The sequence below is a fragment of the Orbicella faveolata genome, unplaced genomic scaffold, assembly GCF_042242905.1.
Source record: "Orbicella faveolata isolate gen_17 unplaced genomic scaffold, um_ofav_v1 contig_12, whole genome shotgun sequence".
Lineage (NCBI taxonomy): Eukaryota > Metazoa > Cnidaria > Anthozoa > Scleractinia > Merulinidae > Orbicella > Orbicella faveolata.
Genome location: NW_028301539.1, coordinates 25,660,869 through 25,682,357, shown reverse-complemented (window position 1 = coordinate 25,682,357; position 21,489 = coordinate 25,660,869). Strand labels below are relative to the sequence as shown.

The following is a 21,489-nucleotide window of genomic DNA, read 5'->3' as shown; positions in this document are numbered from 1 at the left end:
CTCATTAGTATTTTATTTGCACCGAATTTCCTGAGTGCGTGGAAAACATCCCTTGTTTTGAGGACATCAATAACTATTTGCGTGCACTGCGGCCAGGAAACAAACAACCTGATTGGTGCTTATTATGATCATTAATTTTATTTCCTGAACATGAATGCAGCTATCCTCAATTGTTTAAAGCGCTGGAACAGCACTCCAGTATATAACAGGTAATAGATTTGGATAGAACTTTAATTCAGCACTATATGTCAGGGTGGAAGAATGCCTGACTCGACAAATGGCGGGAATGTTTCTACCATGATGGAGGAAAGTTATTCTTTCACACCAGTGCCAAGAGGTCTCTCCATCGCAGTCCTCGTAATGTTGTCGATCTTGATTTTTGCGGGAGCTTCTGGAAACGCCTTCGTCTGTTATCTGCTTCGAAGACGCCGTGACCTTCGCAAAGTACCTCACTATCTGCTCGCTAACCTTTCTTTGACTGGTATTCTAACATCGCTCCTCGGTATGCCGTCCTTGTTAATAGCAACCATTGTCAATTACCTTCAGGCTGGTCACTTACCAGTCGCTCAGACACTGTGTAAACTTGGCTTTCCTCTTTGCATCGGCTGCGTAGCGCTAAATGCGTTGACTATAACTCTCATGACAACAGATCGCCACGATTGCGTTGTTCGCCCATTCCGTCGTCGGTTATCGACGAATAATGTTAAGAAAATTCTGCCACTCACTTGGCTTTTGGGCTTCATAATTGCTGTTGTACTTCTCGTACTATTTAGAAAAGAGACCTCTGTTTGCTATACATGGTTCCCTTATGAGCAGTCTAAGGCTTTTCAAACGGAACAAGGTAATGTTATCCGAATTTATCTAACAACAGTGACACAGCTGGATACGTTAGCGATAGTGCTAGTTATAATTACTTTCTTTCGTGTCTTAAAAAAGTTGCGCTCTCAAGTTATTCCACAAATGACAAATTCAACCATTCAACAACGCCAGGAGAAGCAACTTACACGGCTGACGTGTGGAATCAGTGGAACTTATATTTTATTCAGAATTCCGTTGATCATTTGTAACATTGTCGCAAGCGCTTTAGAGTTCCAAGGGAGGGCGCTAAATACTGCGCTTCTTCTGACAAATGTAATGGTGTTTTCCACTTTCGTTTTAAATCCAATTCTTAATTTCAAAATGCTCAGGGTTAGGCAACCAAACCGTGTTGGCCCAGTCGTAACATAACTGATTTAAGCTCTCCAGGCAAAACTGAGAGTAAAAAACTTTCGATCGCACGAAATACCCAGAGAACAAGACCAAATCGTGAGGTCGAACTTCGCGAATATCTTTTTGAGATATTTTTTTGTAAAAAAAAAAAATTCCTCTTAGTCGGCGCGTCGGGGTATGTTATGGACGGGTCAGTGGACGAGTGAGTGGGTGAGTGAGTGAGTGAGTGAGTGAGTGAGTGAGTGAGTGAGTGAGTGAGTGAGTGAGTGAGTGAGTGAGTAGTAGTAGTAGTAATATATCTTTATTGCGCCTTACTCTCCAAAGGGAGGTATTGGTCTGTTCACAATAAAGGTTTAACATTAACTAGTACAATAAGAAATAACATCCACTTGATTCTTTTATAATTCAAATAAAATTAAATAAAAATTATAATGCTCATTTCGTTTGTAAGTTGAGAATCTCTTTTCTTTTTTTAAACATTAAGTTGATATATTTACCTATTATTTTTGATGTAACTCTATTGTCAGCTGTAAGTAAGTACTTAGTTCTCTCGTTATCGCTCAGATTTGCGTTAAGTGCATCTTTGTTTGAAATGTGAGAATGGAGCTCAACTCTTATGGTAACGTACCCCTGGCAATACATCAAGAAATGCTGTTCGTGTTCTACGCAATTTTCTTTGCATACTAAACATGTTCTTTCCTCTACTGGGATTGATGCCCCTTTATTTTCATATTTTCCAGTTTGTATTCGTAATGCGTGACATCCTAACCTAAGCCTTGTCAGGCTAATTCTGTGTGCTGAGTTTGTAACCGTTTTCAGGTAATTTTCAAATTGATAACTCTTTTTAACTTCCTTGTGCGTAAATTTTTCCCTTGAAGTTGTTAATGAACTGTTCTTAGTCTCAAGCCAGTTTTGTGAATACTGATTTCTAAGATTTTTGTTTATTTTTAATCTACTGTTCTTGATGTGTTGCCGTGTTACTGGTTCTGTTGATTCTGTTACTTGATACCCCCTAGTGGTCTCTTCATTAATTGTAACTTCAAAGAAAGGTGTAGAAGTTGTTGCATATTGAAATGCTTCACGTAACAAAACGTTGCTACAAGAATGCTTCAATCTTTGCCAATAGCTAAAGATTGAGGCTTTTATATCAATGCTTAAAGGGTACCTCCCAAGCTCTGCCCTGCAGGCAATATTTTCTGTATACCATGGGATGTTTAGTGTTTGTTTACAGAACTTAATGTGGACTTGTTCAATTGTGCTTTTATCAAAATGCGTTCTGTATGACAATAGTTCTGGTCCCCAAATTTCACATGCATAAAGTAACACGGGTTTAACAAGGGCACCGAAAAGTTTGTTCTTAATCGCAATAGTTGCTGAATCTGAGTTAGAAAAGGATCTTTTTATTATCGAGAAAACTTTCGTGGCTTTTTTGCTGAGAATTTCTCTTGCATAGGTGTAACGACCGGATGAAGTCATTTCTACACCTAAATATGTTTGTTTATCGACAATTTGTAAAGTTTCATTATTGTATTTGAAATTTGTATTGTTTTTGTTTTGCCGTTACCACTAAATATGATTATGTTCGACTTTTTAGTGTTGACTTTGAGCTTCTATTGCTGAGCGTGTTGATGAATTACATTGAGCGATTGTTGCAGCCCTTCCGGAGAAGGACTGATTACTAATAAATCATCTGCATACATTAAGCAGTTTATAGAGCGACTCCCTAACATCACACCTGGAGATTGCGGTAGATCATTCATAAATAACGAAAATAAAACTGGACTTAGGCCATCACCTTGTCTTATCCCTTTGTTACATGAAAAAAGTTCGGTAAGCGTGTTTTGATTAATTTTAACACAACTCCTAATTGACGAATACATGGACTTAATAACATTCAAGAATTTTCCTTGAATTCCATATTTGTGTAATTTATGAATCATACTGGATTGCCATACGCTATCGAAGGCTTTCTCGTAGTCAATGAAATCAAAATAAAGTTTCTTGTGATGTTTGGTGTATTTATGGAGTACTTGCTGGAAAATGAATAAACTATCCGTGATTCTAGAGTTTGGTCTAAATCCAAATTGTTCTGGATTTAGAACATTATGTTGCTCGATGAACTTATTCAATCTGTTTTGCAAAATTGATGTGAATAGTTTTCCTAAGCAGCTGATTAAAGTAATTCCTCTATAATTGGCTGGAGATTTCTTATCGCCTTTTTGTTTGTATATTGGTTTTATAACACCAATGTTCCATTCAGTTGGGAAGGTGCCGTTTTCAATGATGTCGTTGAATATTCTTTCGAGAGAAGGCATGAGATAATACCGCCCATGTTTGATCATTTCATTCAGGATGGTGTCCGTACCAGATGCCTTTTTATTTTTGAGTTTAGATATTTGATCATGAATTTCTTTTGCAGTGATAGGCGCGTCTAAAATTTCATCGGTCATAGTTGTTGTTTGGTCAGGATTGTTTGGAAATATGACGTTTGCGTTCGTGTGAGTGAGTGAGTGGGTGAGAAATGTATGTATGTCACACCAATCAGATTGGATCTACTATAAACAGCCAATCAAATTTCTTGTTGTAAAGGTAAATGGTATATGTGAGAAGATTTGATCCCGATACAGTTCGGAACGGCGTATTTATTCCATAAAAGAGGAGGAAGTATTCATATATTGGGCTTACTTCGACATTTTCTGTTTTGTTAAGCTGGGGATTTAATGGGCGGGTTTGATAATCATTTGCGACTGGATAATCAGTCAAAGAAACATAGTGTTTGGCATATAACTACGAGCATGCGATAAAGGGTGAGCCTCTCCCATTAGATAAGTTTTTGAATTGAGCCGCTCTACTACTGGGTTTGAGATGTGAATGAAAAACAAGTTGATGTGGTTTCTATGATAGGATCAATTGTATTTTAGGGGGCGGAATGCACTACTGGGAATGTGAGGAGGTTGTGAACAGGTTCAAATCGTTTGCGTGTTGTATTGAAACCTAAATATTGCTGCAGTAATGAGTGTTCCGGGCGTGTCGTTAATTTCAGCATCCATTGATAAGCTGCAATGTGAAAAGCGAAGAGACTACACCGAATTTATTTCGTCAACAGAACAAAAAGATATTCTGTGACGATTTTACGATTATAATGGTTCTTGTTTACTACTGGAATGAGAAGATACGTTTTAATTATTCTAAATCTTTACTCTCCAATGTTATCAGGGTTTTCGCTTATTCACATTAATAACCAACCCGAATTGTAGTTGAAGAAAAAGGAAATTATTTTTGTTCAAGATAACTTAAGTGAGGTGGTATATGTAGTCTTGAGCGTTTTATTGTATTAAACACAAGGACTTTGGTAATTGAAAAATAAAGACTGACGTGTATGTTGCCGGTTTGTGATTTTAAGTCCGGTGCGGAGTGTGACAGTTACATACATGTATACACTGGGTTGTTTTAGAGTGCATAATGTTCAGTGTAATGGTGGCTAGTTATGAACGAGATGAGTCTTGATACTCGAAACAGTTCATGAGTTAGTAGTATGCAAATGGCACGAGATATTTTTATCATTAGTTACAAAGGTAACTTGATACTTTTGTTTTTCACAAGGAGTAAATTCAATTATAGGTCACGAATTGTCGCTCCTAGTTCTTAGGACATGTTTAGAGGAGACGAGACTATTTAGATTTGAAACAGTTTTAACGTTTACAACAGTAAGTGCAGGTAACGATTGTTTTGTTCTTGCTGCATGCAAATATAACGAGATATTTTTATTTTTTGGTCACAAAGAGTAATTTGACACTTGTTTTTCACAAGGGAGTAAATTCAATTAGAGCTGACGAATCGTCACCACTTGTTCCCACGAGATGTTTGCTATCTATAGTTATAAATGGTAACTTAACACTTCTGTTTTTTATATGGGAGTAAATTCAATTAGAGCTGACATGTCATCGGCTATTGTTCCCAGGATATTAAACAAAAAAGAAGCTTTCATTTCTGGACGGTTTTTACGTCTCTGCAGTAGCAGTTTAATATTTTTATATGATGGACATTTTATGACATTCTTTTCACTCCGATATTTTTAGAGGTAAAAAGTATGAAAACTGTTCAAATGTTCTTTGAAGACTGCATGGCACTAAGTTAAAGTGCAATTTAATTAAATCAGACTTTCAACGTGTCATCGAGGTTTTTTTCTCTTTCCAGTTCTATTTTCGGTGAAGTAGTGTTGTTGCGTTGTGTTGTGTAAAAAGGGTAAACTTATGAGTCGTATAAAATGCGAAAAGTTCTCTTAACTTGAGTATTTTTGAGCAAAAATTCCTCCTGGGGGTTGGAAGGGCTGTGTGATCGGTGAGTGGGGGAGCTATGCATGTGTACATGTCACACCAGTCACAGTGTGGGTTGTATCAAAGAACGAATCAAATTGCCTGTTAGAAAATAAGATGGTATCTACATTAATCTAGAGGCGTGTCAGATTGCTGTAGTTTGTACAGTCAAACATTTTACGGCTTACTATTTAGTTATCTTACCATTACCGATGTAACATCGTATGTACATCATAAATTCCCAGTTTCTTTCTTGCTGTACATCGCAACCAAAAACACTCGTCAAATTAACCATATCATTACTGTAAACAGTTCCATGAATGTTCCTATCTCCGAGACTTTTAGATCATAAAAAAAAAATAATAATAATTGTTGCACGCCTTGCGTGCCTATGTTATGCGTTATCTAATTTGAACTGGTTTTGTGGAATATAAAAACCTAAAAACACCACGATCATTGCTGGCAACAGAATAAGACCGTATTATTACGTGACGATTTTAACCCGAGCTAAAATATTTTGGTTGTCACGTAATTGTCCGTACGTACCTTCGTCCGTACGCCCCATTCATGTAAATCAATGTGAAATGCCACTCTACAACAACCTAGTTCTCAAGGCTTTTCCTTTAGAGATCAGGAGGGATCAGGGTTAAAGCATACATCTTTGATATTGGGTATCCATGTTATGTTCAATTGACACCTGCCAAAACAAGGTATCCACTGACCAGTATCACTTGACCATATCGCAGGCTCGTTTTTAGAGCTCATCAAGGTCACGTTGTTTTTGAAGTTGACCACTGCCCAGGTACAGGTTTTCAATTGGATCCCAGGCTCAAGCAAGGTTAACTTGTTGTAATCAGGAGTTCTGCTTTTAGGCTTGGCTAACTCTATATATTACTTAAATTGGTCCTTGTTATAAAATGAGTTGGAAAAATTATCCAGAATCAACACCAATCTGCCGTTTACCATTAGCTACTATTACAGACTGCATGATGTTTAGCTGTCTTGCTGGGAACATTTCTATGTAGTTGTAATAAACAAAGTCACTGATCGATTGTTAAAATCAAACCTCATATAGTAGGCTTAATATCACATTTCCTAAAGGTAAAAACAAATTCTTAAAATGTCTTCTTTTTCGCTGTACATCACAACCAGACAGACTTGTTGGATTATCCTTACCATAATTGTCAAGAGTCCACTGAGCGCTGCTACCTCCAGGGGCTTTTTATTCACAAAAAATAACTTGTATTGTCACACTTGCGCACTAACCCACTAAATTAAAAACAAAATTGGAAATATGGCGTCTCCGTGTTAATTTCTCTTACACGTAAGAGTAACTCAAACATTGATTATTCATGCAATTCTCACAATCACAAAATATCATGCAGATAACTGGGCTTATGTGCGGTGTAAAACGCACCAGTGACGTCATCGGGCAAACAGTCTTCAGAGTTGCCAGGATGACCAGGGTCTTCGGGGTCTTCGGGGTCTTCGGGGTCTTCGGGGTCTTCGGGTCTTCAGGCTCGTCGGGTCTTCGGGGTCTTCGGGGTCTTCGGGGTCTTCGGGGTCTTCGGGTCTGCGGGTCTGCGGGTCTGCGGGGTCTTCAGGGTCCTCGGGTCTTCAGGGTCTTCGGGGTCTTCGATTCTTCGGGTCTTCGGGGTCTTCGGGGTCTCGGGGCCTCTGGGTTTCGGGGTTTCGGGGTCTCTGGGTCTCTGGGTCTCTGGGTCTCCGGGTCTCCGGGTCGCTGGGTCTCCGGGTCGCTGGGTCTCCGGGTCGCTGGGTCTCTGGATCTCTGGGTCTCCGGGTCGCTGGGTCTCTGGGTCGCTGGGTCTCTGGGTCTCCGGGTCTCCGGGTCTCTGGGTCTCTGGGTCTCCGGGTCTCCGGGTCTCCGGTTCTCCGGGTCTCTGGGTCTCCGGGTCTCTGGGTCTCCGGGTCTCTGGGTCGCTAGGTCTCCGGGTCGCTGGGTCTCCGGGTCGCTGGGTCTCCGGGTCGCTGGCTCTGGGTCGCTGGGTCTCCGGGTCGCTGGGTCTCTGGGTCGCTGGGTCTTTGGGTCGCTGGGTCGCTGGGTCGCTGGGTCTCTGGGTCGCTGGGTCTGTGGGTCTGTGGGTCTGTGGGTCTGTGGGTCTCTGGGTCTGTGAGTCTGTGGGTCTCTGGGTTTCTGGGTCTCTGGGTCTCTGGGTCTCTGGGTCTCTGGGTCTCTGGGTCTCTGGGTCGCTAGGTCTCTGGGTCTCTGGGTCTCTGGGTCGCTGGGTCCCTGGGTCTCTGGGTCTCTGGGTCTCTGGGTCTCTGGGTCTCTGGGTCTCTGGGTCTCTGGGTCTCTGGGTCTCTGGGTCTGTGGGTCTGTGGGTCTCTGGGTCTCTGGGTCTCTGGGTCTTTTCATCTTAATGTTTTTTATCGAATAAGAATTCTCGCAGTCCATTTGATTATTGAAACTTGTTTATTCGATGACTCGTATTCACAACTAACTCAATCATAAAAGCACATGCGATATTATATTAAAAGTCTCGTGGTCAACTGTCAATCATAATTGTCATTTGAACTCTGTACAAACAAAACATAAACAAAAACACCATGAGGGCTGATAAGTTTCACGACACTTCTCTTTTCGGTTTTTCTGGCAACAAACTGCTGAGTCTTTTTTGTTTTTCCTCATTCAATAATAATGCAGCAGTACAATTGAAAAAAGAATCTTAACTTTTCATCCATTTATTATCATATTATAATGCAACGTTAAAAAAGTAGAAACGAAACACGATTGTAAAAAATATTGACGACTATAAAATACCATTAACACAACTTGTTAGGATATGAAATAAAGTCGGCGACCAATCTTACATTACAGCAAAACAATAATCAAGTCTTATTTGTCCTCTAGAAAATATCTAACATCTAACTCTGTCTCAAAAAGGTTCAAAAAACGTATTGTTATATTACCGCCGAAGCCTTGTCATGAAAACGTAAAAACGGAACATGAATCGTTTAACAAATTAGAATTTGAAATGCAAAGATAAATGCCTTAATTCCATGAAAGTGGCAACGCAAGCGGGTGTTTAGAACGTTTCAACACAATAAACTTGATACAACTTGAACAATGTCTAACAAGGAATGTACAAAATTAATAGGCATTGTTTTGGACGGACACAACACTGTTCTCTCGCTTGAAAACACTTTTCAATGAAAGGTTTACGATGCTGACTTTGTTTCTGCAATATAGCGCTCCAAACTTCTTAAAATGTAAAAAAGAAATTATAACTGCTCTCCGGTGCGCTTCACAGGTTCCTCAAAATTTAACTTTATTTGTTTGTAAAGATCATCCTAAAAACCTTTCGTTATTCACCTTAAAATGACCAATAGCTTTGAAAGAAAGGTTGTCAAATAAAATTTGATCCAGGGAAGTAACGTTGCAGTCAGCCTTGTGTGTTTTGTGATGCAATATATTCATCATACTCTTCCGCTTTTGGATGACTTTCTGCAGCTGAATCTCTTTGCAGATCTGTCAACGCGCTGTCGATCTTATTAAACTTTTCGGTGTACTCAGCAACTGATACTTCAAAAGTAGCCAAAGTATCTGCTTTAACGAATGAAGGAAGAGCTTTGTAAAAGTAAACGGATCTCTCTACTTGCTGCAGTGCGCCAAAACCGATATTTTTGAAGGTGTTCCATTTGCTGGCGTACGGCAGCCCTATCCGGTCTTGTTCTTGAGCTAAACTGGCGATAAATTCTCTTGGGAGTCACAAAAGGACCAGGATGCTTTAAGATGGCCTCCTTAATGTCTTGTTCGCTTACACAATTTTTGGCTTTTACTTCACCAAGGGAAGCAGACTAATGTAGGAAAAAAAACAGTAGTGAGTAGCGTAGCCAATCAGAGAACGACATTCGTGGTAGGACGCTAGTAGATTTATACTAACAATATTTTTAAAAATTGGGCAAAAAACCGGGAACCCATTACCGAGAGCAATCCTGTCATAGACAGAATGGGCTCTTACGCCTAGCCCAGAGCGACGCGCTTTCACCTATATATCGTCCATATTACAAGGCTAGAAAACACCGAGCGTTTTCATAAAAACGCATGCCTCTTAAAAGCATTTTATAGCAACGACTTCATTTTTCACTTTACGTGATCAGATCCATAGAAAAAGCTTACCAACACCATGCCCACGCGCCAAATTTATAGCAACGTCAGAAATAATTAAAGAAAATGTCAAAAATTAAGAAATACTGTAGCAATAAAACTGAAGAAATGATGAATGATTACTCTCTGTGTTTTCAAGGCTCGGATTAATTTACTTAATTTAATCTTACCTGTAAAAGGATGGCCCGTTGCTTTTCGAAGTAGCTTGAAAGAGCAATGGCTACATTCATTGTGCTTGTGGGAATTTTCTTGGGAATGTCGTCATTCCTCTGATTAAGGGCCTGATTCATCACTGAAAACAACACGTGCATGACTGCAGCAAGCCTAATGATATTCTTGTCATCTTTGGAATTAGCGGCTCTTGCGGCACCCTCCTGTGGAATATTCTCACCCATATGCCGCACGTACACATCGAGAGCCTCGTGTGATAAGGAGTACTTTACTTGATCTCCTGTGTTGTGTTTCGCATAGATCTTGTCATAGATCCTGTCAAAGGAAGACAAGTTGGAATTTCTCAAACTCTTGCTATTATCCATTCTTGTACTTAGCGCGACAGGCGCAGTAGCTGGGAGTAAAATTAAAAAGCGGTCTAAGAGTCCGTTGTTGTTGTCAACCAGTCGTGGCATGACGTTTCTTAATCAAAGGCCCCTCGGTGAGGCAGCTCATGGATAAATTTTCCTTGTGCTTTTGTTTCACAACGATTCTTCGTGCGAAAGCTGAGTTTGATTGGCATGAAAAATGAACCTGTAGGTGGAAGTCATATAAATGGTTTCGCATTTAGACTCGTTTTAACACATAGGCAAAAGGCAACTCGGAAATGACCTATTGGAAGAATGTAGAAAACGTAGTTGAATTTAAAGAGAAGAGTGAAAAACAGGAGAATAAACATCTCTCGGTCAAATGTGATGCATAGGTTCCGATGTCCAAATATGGTTGCTTATTGACACCCTTTAGGTGGCTGAATTCGTTCTCTGGTAAAATCATTTTTAATAAATAATTATTTATTACACATTTGAAAAAGATTTCAAGAGAGTGCAACTACAAAAATCAAGATGAACACTCCTTGTATAAGGAACATTTTCTTTCTTAGTAACACATGAAATACTGACCAGCATAACGTAGCACATAAAAACTAGGAGGAGACATTTTAGCCAACAGTCTCCTATACATGCAGGTTATCAATTTTTTTGCTGAGTTATAAATAACATAATCTTTACAGCAGCAGGACACACATGTAGTAGAAGTACAGCAAGGTAACCATTTTAAGAATTGAATGAGAATTCAACAGGTATAAGCTGGAAAAGTTAGGATAGCTTATACTTGAAATAAACATTGCAAGATTTGTATTTAATTAATAGAGACATTCTATTTTTGTGTTTCTTTATGATGGGGTCTAGTAGTTTCATTTAATTACAGTCCTAATATGAAGGACTGATGTTACTCTACATGTACATGTACATGTACATGTTCATGTATATGAATATGATATGGAGCTGCTAATTTTAAGTTGAAGTTGTATTTCTCTATTCCACTGCCAGGGCAAAGCTATAGGTTCATTTCTGAGTTCAGTTTTGACACATGTAGTGACTTCAGGTGGATTTCACTTGTTGACATTCTTGACTTTGATCAACGTACAAGGATGAAGTTCCAAAGTGTTTCCAACTGTGTAATTATAAGTGCAGTTTGGAGAGCCATTTTATATGCTTGTAACCATGTCTTTTGCAAAGTATGAGTTTCAACAGCTCAAGTGGCAGCTAACACAAGCGTTGAAAGCAACTTTCTTTGGAAGCAGGAGTATTTTATATCCATCTGTAATTCTCAGATTAATTCCATGAAGTCATTTTTTTTTCTTTCTTTTTTCTCGCATGCCGCAAGACTATGAAATTTGCATCTGCTGTTTTCTTTATAAACATCCCGTGAAAACTTATGTAAGACTGTGGACGATTTGAGAGGCGCTGCTAAATAAGCCCTGGGCCTCACAGCCTCCTAACATTTCTGCCTTTTTGTTTTCAAGCCAAGGGTGCCGATGAGAAACGAACATTGGTTTAGTTATACTGCCCTCTTTATCAGCTTAATTTGATACAGAGGCTGAGGTATCTATACAGAAACCGGGCGCGCTAAATCACTTGAAGGCGAAGTACACGGGAACCTTCATTTAGAAGTGCGCGACTCAAAATGAAATCGTGAGAAAGGGGCATTTTAATATCTGTTATTGCTACTTACTACATGTATCAATGACAGAATAGAAAGTGAGGAGCGTAGCCAATCAGAGAACGGCATTCGTGATAGAACGCTTGGAAGAAACACGGCACATGTTTTCTATTTCTTAAGGAACAATTTAGTCTGTTTTTACCCTGCGAGTAAAGTCTCTTTCGATCTTCGTAGAAAAATCCTTGTCACGGTTTTTCTAGCCAGAAGATTGAAGGAGACTCCGCTCACAGTCACAGGGTAGTCTGTTTCTGACCAAGATGCATAAATAGGAACCGTTTCGAGTACATCAGTGGGGAGTGGGGCGAGAAGTGGGGGAGTGTGTGCAAAAAACAGCAAATGCAAAATGATGCGTCTAGTCTAACTTGTACACTGTCCAATTTCAATGCATGAACAAAAGGAATAACCAGACTGCTGATAATCTGTTAATAGCCCTTTCTTTTCACGGTTACTTTTTCGCATTTACATTACAATGTATTCCAACGTGGATGCGAGACAATTTTTGGCTTAAACTACAAAATAGCCTGAAATTGCCTCACAGAAATGCTAGATTTTATTGTAATGCAAACGAGCAAAGAAAACCATGAAAAGGGCTATTACAATTAAACCAGTCACTTACGATGCTGGGGCTCGCTTCTCGAAGGTCCCGAAAAGTTTTCGCACCCGAAAAGCCATAGCAAAATCTCAAACCTTATGACTTCAGAGCTGTTTTATGCACATATTCTTAATATGAACAGAGGTTCCCTTCGTACAAGAAGTTTCAGGCGTATACACTTCTTTGTCTTTAAATACCGGTTAACTAAAAATGGCTTTGCGGGCCCGAAACGTTTCCGGGGCTTTTGAGAAACGGGCCCCAGATGTTGCATGTTGTTTGCACTGAATAGTAACTTACAAGTAATTCTATTTGTGAGGGAAGAGAGTCATGCCATGTGCAGTTAAATAAAGACAGATTCTAGGACTCCTCTACAGCATTTATTTAAGATCTATTCACTTTCTCCTTTATTTTAAGCTTACACCTGGGTAATGCATAAGAAAATTTTTAATAATTATTCAAGTTATGTACAAACATGACGCAAGTAAAAAAACAACAATCTGTACAGAAGTTAGCAATGCACAGAGTTCACAGAATTTTTACGAAACACGGTTGCTGATTGCAAGTGCATGAATACGAACAGGCACCTTGCTTCTTATTATTTGAAATGGGAAGGAAACTTTAAATATGCCAGTGTACAAAGGCAGTTTGTTCACAGCGAACGTACCAATGAATGCACGGACCTTGAGAATCAGCCAGATTTTTGGACAACAAATCTACTCTATGAAAATACTGAATAGACTGAATGTTGATGATATTATAGTAAAATCCCATTAAATATTCTATGATAAACATACTCTCAGAGTTTTGTAAACTAGGAAACTACAAATGAAAGCTTCAGATCAGTTCTAAGATATTGCCATGTCTAGACACGCGAGGTCCACACACACGAACCACACACGTACCGACAGACCTAGGCCAACATGCAGCCATCTTGACTACACAAACTTGGCCAATAAAGCGTTTATTCATTTAAATTAAGGCCTGAAAAAAGACATTTTCTTGTGGGATACTGTGTTGAACTCTGAGCAGGCAAGATACATGTAGCCCCACTAGCTCACTTGGGGAGCGAATTGCAATGCACAGTTTGGCTCACCTTGCTTGCTTGCTGAGCTAACCATAATCCATGTTAATGTATGTTCTTTACAAGGTAGTTCTAATTATTTTACGCTTCTGATGATAGCTTTTGACCAGTAATCTCATGTGTTGCTGTTTGTTTTATGAATACAAGATCAAATTTCATTCAGAATGTTTCTAAATAATATAATCCGATTACCCTTGGAAATGAAGGGCAATAACAAATACATCTCTACATAAAAGGAAACACTCAGACTGTAAAGTGGTCCTGCTAAGGTACAATCCAGCAACTGACGCAACTTAAAGCTCTGTGACAGAGATTTGTGAGAAGTAACACTGTTGCTATTAAGCAATAGGGTTGCCGTTGACTACATTTATATACTCAAAAGTTTCACAAATTTGCTATACTTACATGTAAGTCATATCACTTATAACCAAATGTTCGGGAGATAGACCTACAGTAAGGCTGTGCTTTATATGGATCACGAACAACCGCAAAAGACATGTAGAGAGGACAATAATAGCAAATAAAATAACTCTGTGACTCTGTGCATTAAATAACCTTTGTTGTTACAAGTTCTCTAGATTCCCCCGAAAACAGTTGACTTCTTTATATCAACTGAACGTATTTAAAGCTATTCGATGACTATACGCACTGCATTGCATTGCGATGTAGTAACCCTGTTCTGGACTACCACAGCGAGTGAAGGTGTAGATTTCGACTGAGTATAGATCGTACATCAGAGACAAATCTAAGGGCATCCAGCATGGGCAGCAGGTTCAATAACGCAGTATCTGATGGATCAGCGAACCACGACTTGATAGGTATGGCGTTATCTGCAATGTAATGAAATTCAAGTATAGTTTCAACATAAATGGAACTGCCATGTACATGTAAGGTGATGACTTTAAAATTAAAAATAATTAAAAGCAGAAGAGAAAGATAATGTGGTAGCTTTACTTCTTAGCAACTGCTAGACCATTCCCCACACCTAGATGTAGATTCATTTTTTGTCAATGTAAATGTTAAGTAGAAATTGACTGGCCCGCAGCCTGGCCTGTGGGGCCTTATTAGGCTGTACACTGTATTACTAACAGTATCTGGGTGTGTGCCGGTGAATTATCTGCCAGTGGGTGGTCACAAAGCAAGGTTGCAGTCAGCTACATGTACATGATAGATTTAACTGATTTAAATCATATTCTTTGATAGATTTACCTGGGTTATACCGATAGGCACCAGGAGAATTGTCCAAAATAAAAACTGATGACAGATCTTCATTGACCATTGATAAATCTTTGGTATAACTGCCACCATCTAGTGTACAGTGCTGAGTAATCAAAAGCAAAATTAGCCATGCAGAGAGAGTGGAAGACATGGTTAGTCAAGCTGATCATACTGTACGTGGACACCAAACTGGTTCTCATGGTATAATATTTAAGTCTGTGGCTCACTGCAGAACGAGCACCTACATGTAAGCCAGGTTTCTGTCACATGAAGTAACATTACAGCCCTCCCAATCAATGAGATGTCAGTGTACTTTTGCTGGTACCCTCAATGCGTGGATTAAGAGTGGTACTATGAAAGTAACGTGACCCTAGCCAGTGCTTGAACCTGCATGGCTCAATCAGGAGTCCTGCGCCAGTAGTCTAAATGGACACACACTAGGCCCCGACGAACTGTAAGCTTTATCTTTAATGCAAGCGAAATCTCCCCGTAACGAGAACTAGATACAACCAAGATGGCGGACGAATGAAGGCTGATCGCGCGGGCTTTTATACAACAATGAACGCCGCTGACCGACCGACTACAGCGGAGTGCCGCTGGACAACCAGCCTACTGGCGCTGTGCACTAAACATCACAAAATGTGGGCCACTGTACATGTACCTGACATACTCTGGTATCAGCAGTAGTACGTAAACTGTAAAAACTGACAGCGTCCTCACCTGTCTGAAGTATCTTCTATTTAACACTCCTCTGTTTTTATCTAGGTTATCTGCAACAGCAGCACCATAGATCTGTGAAGCAAACAAAAGAATTACACTGCAGTTTTCCATGTGCATGTACATATACTGTGAGTATGTACAGTGTACAAACTCCTTATGAAAAACAGTAGTAAATTAAAAACAAACTAACATTGCAACGTACAGCACCTAAGATTCTAATATATGCCCAATAAGGTAATTTTTTCCTTTGGTTACATGAGCCTCAGATTGGCCATGTCAACAAAAATTAAACATTTTAAAAACACTCATCCTGGGAACAAAATTCAAATAAAAATAAATTCAACATCTTGTTTGGAAAGAATATTGAACAACTTCTTGTTTCAGTATAATAATAATAATAACTCTATTTACATGTCAACGAGATTCAGCATTACTGCTGATTGGGGACACCTAAAAGCGACTTACAATTATCAGGACTAAGCTGTCTCTGTAACTACAGCAAATGCAGAGGCTATTGAAAGTGAAGAATGACCATCGCAGTAAATTTTCCAATTTAAGCAATTGGAAAGAAGAAGCCTGAAAAAAGTCAGGGCTTCAACGGGATTCGAACCCGTGACCTCCGCGATACCGGTGCAATGCTCTACCAACTGAGCTATGAAGCCACACATTAGGAGCGAGGTCACTTAATTGAATTCATATGTAGAGGCTATTAATAGCAACTTCACACCTCATCCTTAATCACATACCTCCATACTAGCTGTAAATACCACAAGATCATACCATTGACTGACCTGCAAAGAAAACAATATTTTTCGTTTAATCAAACGCTACTATCGCTTTCTCCTTTACAGCTTTTCACACAACTTGACCAAAGATCTATTTCAGCGTTAAATTACTCTCAATGACAAATGCATACCCTTTGCAAAAACTGATTAAAAATTAAATAAAAATGCCAGTAGGTTACTTAGTGTTACTGATTCTTAATTAACCCAATTTTGCCTTAGATCTCATTGTTACCATCAACATAATCAGCTGTCCTTTTTGCAGCTTGCAACATACACAATGTAAGGCCTCTTCTTGGTGCCTTTAGTTAACAGGGTGCAAAGAAAACTAGTTTTTGGGCTTGCCCAACTATTACATGTACTGACACATTATTAAAAACTGGATCATTGGATAATCAATTTCAAGAGTTTTCATTGGCTTAAACTATCATGGTATATGAGGAACTATACCATGCTCTCCAAATATGGTAAAAGTATGCATAATTTTTTAAGAGCATTCTTATTGTTATCTTATGGGGAGGGGGTGAGGGGCATTTTCAATAAAAAATTATCCAACTCAGGCTTACTGGATGTGAGATGAAACAGCCAATCCACATTACATGCCTTGTTGGCTATCTATCATCTGATATCTAACATACGCTCATAGAATTATAATATTATTGTTAACTACATGTAGCCTCAACATCATTCTCACTAGCCCCCCCCCCCCCCCCCCCAAAGATTTGATCCCTTATAACTCTCTGTAATTTGAATTTCCACAAAAATCTGCCCAAGAACCTCACTTAAAGTAAAGGAAAAATCCACTAGCCCTAGGCTGTGAGAAACAACTTTCTTTGCACCCTGCTTAATAAGCAGTTCTTTGGGATTCAAGCAGATACTTACACACTCAAGAAAAAAGTCCACATGTGGTCTCTTGTGGACAAAAAATCTGATAGGATGGTGGTCTATAGTAACCTGTCAACCCAATAAGTGTCATTAAAACAACACAGTCGTGAATTTGCTAGAAATAGAAGAATTAAAAAAGAAGTGATCTATTTAACAAATTGACGTCAGTTTTTCATGTGTCCATCCTGCTATTGATCATGAATTTTGTCATAACATTGTCAAAGTAGCTGTGAATCCACGAGGCGATAGCTGAGTGGATCAGCAGAGTACTTTGACAATGTTATGATGAAATTCATTGTCAATAACAGGACAGAAGCATTAAAAACTGACGTCAATTTGTTTTTTACGATAACAAATTGTCAAATTGTCCGCACTCGCTTGCTGACATATCGCATAAATTATAAATTCATGTGTCTGCCAATGAGCACGTGAGAATTTCTCCAGTTATCGTAAAAAAAAAAATTGTCAGTATCTACTATTCATTAAAATATTTGATTTGTATGCCTCATGAACCTGCTTTCTGCAGAAATTTTTACCTTCACGTTGTAATGAAATAGTTTTTGCAAAAGTGACTGGTCTTGACTTAAAGGCAAATTGCTATTAAACTTTTAAAATTGTAGCAGTTTTTAACTGTTCAAAACAAGCACTTTAGAAAACACACCACTCACCCGAAGTACAAAGTCTGGAGGTGTTCCTGGTCTTACAGTTTGTCTTACAACACTACAAATTATTTTAAAAAAGTAGAGCAAATTAAATATTATCATGAACTAGGCAAAGAGGTACAAACAAAAAAAGAATTTAAAATAATTTCTCTATGTTTCATACCCATCATGATGTGAGTGTATCAGAGTTTCATCAAGGTCAAGCACTAATGTCTTTCGTTTTACTAGTTCTGGAAAAAGAATTACCAATAACGCACCAATATCAGTTTACATATTGATTATAAAATGGATCAAAGCAAGGGAAGAGTAAAACAAAGTGTTTGCTTTGTTACATGTACATAGAAATTCAAAAACCAAGAATACAACAAAGACCAAAGCATAAACTGTACAATGTCAGGGCTGTGCTCTAGAAGCACCTGAGTGCCAAAGGCAACTAACTTTTGACTTTGGGTGACTAGAAAAGCTTACTTTTTTCGTATAAACTGATGTGCTGGGCACCCAGGATTTTATGGTTAGGAACCTTTGGGCTCTTCAAAATATATTTCTTAGACCACAGCCTTGAATGTGCATCTTTTTCAGTAGATTAAATGTTTAAATTTTTTGTGAACAGTTACAAATATCCCACATATATGCAGTGTACACGTACATTATATATATAAAAAGCCATCATAATATTATTGAGGAGGTTGGGTCATACCCAATCCTACAAAAAAATATCATCCTTTCTATGAGTTTTGAATAGGGATTGTTTCCATTCTTGATGCACAATTTAGGACTGGCACTTGGTATGCAAATCATGCACAATTCCTTCACACCACTCGTTTGCTCTCTTATTTCACACAATGCTAACAAATTATATGCAACATGTAACAACTGTAACCACAAAGAGGTTACATGCATACATGTTATACTGTGTAACAAATTGATCAATCAGGGACGTCATTGTTCCTTTATGATCACAAACTTGACAAACATTGTTAAAGTACATTGTGTACTTACTCAATCTTTGAATAGATATAGCTGAAAGAGGAAGCAATTGATATTTAACAGTCTTGTGTTGTATAACCTAAAGGTAAAAGGCACAGGAAAACAATTTTGTCAATAATTCTCAAGTTGTTTGCACCAAAAGCTGTACAATATAATAATAAAGGTGCTTGCTGGATGTTTTCACCACTGAGTTGTCCAGCACATTAGGGCAAAAAAACAATTTTGAAATCCAGTTGCCCAGTGGGCCAGTACATTTCAGTTTTCAACCCCCACTAAAATATTACCTGCTTATAGGCATGCATAAACAGCATATGTTCATTCCTTATCGACTACATGTATGTCATTGACTAAGTAGTCTGTCTATAATCAAGTGTGCTTGGATTTTAAATAAATCCATGCTCTCTACCCATTGCATTGCTCATCTTGCAGTCTTCAGTTTTGTAATTGTTTTTGACTGGAAATTATCACTAGCAAGACTACTGAGGCTAATGTCACTTACCCAGCGGACCACCAAATTTCCATTTTCACTTGCCCAAGAGCAAAATTTACTTGCCCTGGACAATCAGACCTGTCTTTTTTCCTGTCCTGCACATTCAGTCATGATTATTACTGAATAATTATAATCATGACTAATTAAACCACTGGTCAGCTTTAAATGCTGCATAATTTTGAACACTATGATCTGTCTTTCTCACTAAATAACCTTGACTTGACTCTAAAGAGTCACTTGTCACCTTTTCCAAGTTTTAACCCTTGAAAATACATTTAGGTTTAAGATGATTTCCAGTCCATACTGGGCACTCTCAAGAGTTTGTTTTCGTTTTTTGTTTTGTGTCATGTAAGACATCACAAAATGTGAACATTTTGAAGCTACTTACATGAAGTAAATTCAAAGTTTGAAAACAACCCCATTATGGATGTGAAATGATCAAAGCTTTATGCTTTGCTCTTTCTCATATCACTTGATGAAACAACTTCACAGCTGTAAAAATCAATGAAGTTGTTGGAAAAATTTGAAAGGCCTCAAAGATATCATAATGGTACTATGTGATTATTTTGTAACGAATAACATCAATTTGCATTCCAGCGAGTGAGAAATTACAATGTTTATAAACATTAGGATGCCGAGACCGCATAGTACGGACTAGAGATCATCTTTAAAGGAAATGAGAGATATTATACCACACACTGCAACCACACGACAAAGCAGCTATTCAATGGATCTAATGGTGACATGCAGAGGTTCTCTGTAATCAGATCATGAGGATGATTACACTGATCCTCCACCCCCTTGGAAAGTGTGATATCACAGGTGATGAGTAAGGGCGATCCTTACAATCTTTGTTTGCTAACCTTAACCCTAATCTGAAAACTAACCCTAAATACCAAATCCCCACTCCATGCCCGTGAGTTAGTCTTTGTTTACCCCCTCCCTCTCCTCACGCTCAGCAAAGGAACTTTAAAAAAAATTATAGAACATTCTTCAAATCTGTCCAAGAAATTTCCTAGCGAAATGTCAATTAGAAAAGGAGATAATAAAGTCATATACTATTATATGGTTGTTGAGCAATTACTAAGCGTGAACTGCACAATTCTCTTTGACAGGTGACCTGTCAGTGTAAATTTAATCTTGTGGTGAGTTTAAGGACAGAAACTGTCCTACATGTAGAACATTGCAAAGCTCTCCATGGTTGTGAAAAGTGACCTGTATATTCAATAATAATGTTGCATACTGCAAGAGCCAGTCTCTTAATACGTATCGATTCTAGAACAAGTGAAGTCTTGACTCGTTCAAACTTCTGCAAATTTAGGGCAAATAGAGATTGTTTGGAACAAATAACCTCATCCCAAAAGAGACTAAGCTTCGTGCAAATCCAAGAAACAGAAAACGCAACAGAAAGTAACCGCAAAAATCAAAATATAATGAACTGGATTCTTTGACCATCAAGAGGAATAACGTGATATTGGATAAACAATATCCAATAGATGTTTGTATGCTTCACTGAATATTTTGACACGTTCATTGTAAATTTTGGAGTGATAGACTATCGCATATAATTTATTACATGTGACAATAAAACCACGCGAAACTGCATAGGAAACAAATGATTAAATATTCTGGAATCATGGCCTGGTTATTAGCAGCGACTCGGATTAATTTAATATTCCATTTGAAACCTATGAGTTTAATCTTAGCTTAGTCTAAATAACGCTGCAAGTTTTTGATTGTTAGCGTGGTACGATAATTTGCTTACACAAGCAATACGTCCACACAAACACCAAACATTAAACGTTATCCGTACTGGTTTCCATCTCTTTCACCCCTCAGGTAGATCACGCACACCTGAAGAACACAAGCTTACCTTTTTCAAGTTCCTTCGGAGAACATACATTATGAGGGTCCAAACCTTGATGAGGGCCATCAGAAAAAATCGAATTCCTATACCGTTATATATTCCCTTTAAGCAATCCATTGTCACGAACACCCACATTGAGAACTTCTTTTGGATGCCTGAACATAAACTCGTGCAAAAAAGAAAAACTTTTCGCAAATTCGGCGTCCAAACTTTTGCACTCATAAAGCTAAACAACCGGCAGACACCATGTTTGTGTTCTGAAATCGAAAGCGCATGATTTGCTGGGAACTAGCACGGCCGCACGGGGCTATGGGATATCCCGGGCAGATACTGACGTCAC

At 38.6% G+C, this 21,489-nt stretch overlaps 2 protein-coding genes and 2 pseudogenes across 2 annotated transcripts; 1 reads left to right on the top strand and 3 right to left on the bottom strand.

Annotated features, from left to right (window-relative positions):
- The first annotated feature begins 240 nt into the window (after positions 1-240).
- LOC149117333 (neuropeptide Y receptor type 2-like) lies at positions 241-1,591 on the top strand. Its single transcript, XM_089282995.1, has one exon. The coding sequence runs from the start codon at positions 262-264 to the stop codon at positions 1,225-1,227; it is 966 nt and encodes a 321-aa protein (XP_089139121.1). The 5' UTR covers positions 241-261; the 3' UTR covers positions 1,228-1,591.
- On the bottom strand, positions 1,495-2,814 carry LOC149117332 (uncharacterized; annotated as a pseudogene).
- A 6,025-nt stretch (positions 2,815-8,839) lies between these two features.
- LOC149117331 (uncharacterized) lies at positions 8,840-10,915 on the bottom strand (annotated as a pseudogene).
- A 1,905-nt stretch (positions 10,916-12,820) lies between these two features.
- LOC110053745 (CTD nuclear envelope phosphatase 1A-like) lies at positions 12,821-21,419 on the bottom strand. The gene is made up of 9 exons (XM_020760018.2): positions 21,156-21,419; positions 18,805-18,871; positions 17,969-18,035; positions 17,812-17,863; positions 17,141-17,212; positions 16,223-16,267; positions 15,477-15,548; positions 14,748-14,859; positions 12,821-14,368 (listed from the first exon to the last, which is right to left on the bottom strand). The coding sequence occupies exons 1-9, from the start codon at positions 21,369-21,371 to the stop codon at positions 14,223-14,225; spliced, it is 849 nt and encodes a 282-aa protein (XP_020615677.1). The 5' UTR covers positions 21,372-21,419; the 3' UTR covers positions 12,821-14,222.
- Between the last annotated feature and the right edge of the window lie 70 nt (positions 21,420-21,489).

Excerpts from the sequence above, each read along its gene's own strand:
- LOC149117333 (XM_089282995.1), top strand. The coding sequence starts at position 262 with ATGCCTGACTCGACAAATGGCGGGAATGTTTCTACCATGATGGAGGAA.
- LOC110053745 (XM_020760018.2), bottom strand. The coding sequence starts at position 21,371 with ATGAGTGCAAAAGTTTGGACGCCGAATTTGCGAAAAGTTTTTCTTTTT. Across the intron at positions 15,549-16,222 it reads TATTTACAGCTAGTATGGAG|ATCTATGGTGCTGCTGTTGC; the intron begins GTATGTGATTAA and ends TTTGCTTCACAG. Across the intron at positions 14,369-14,747 it reads TGCCTATCGGTATAACCCAG|ATAACGCCATACCTATCAAG; the intron begins GTAAATCTATCA and ends ATTACATTGCAG.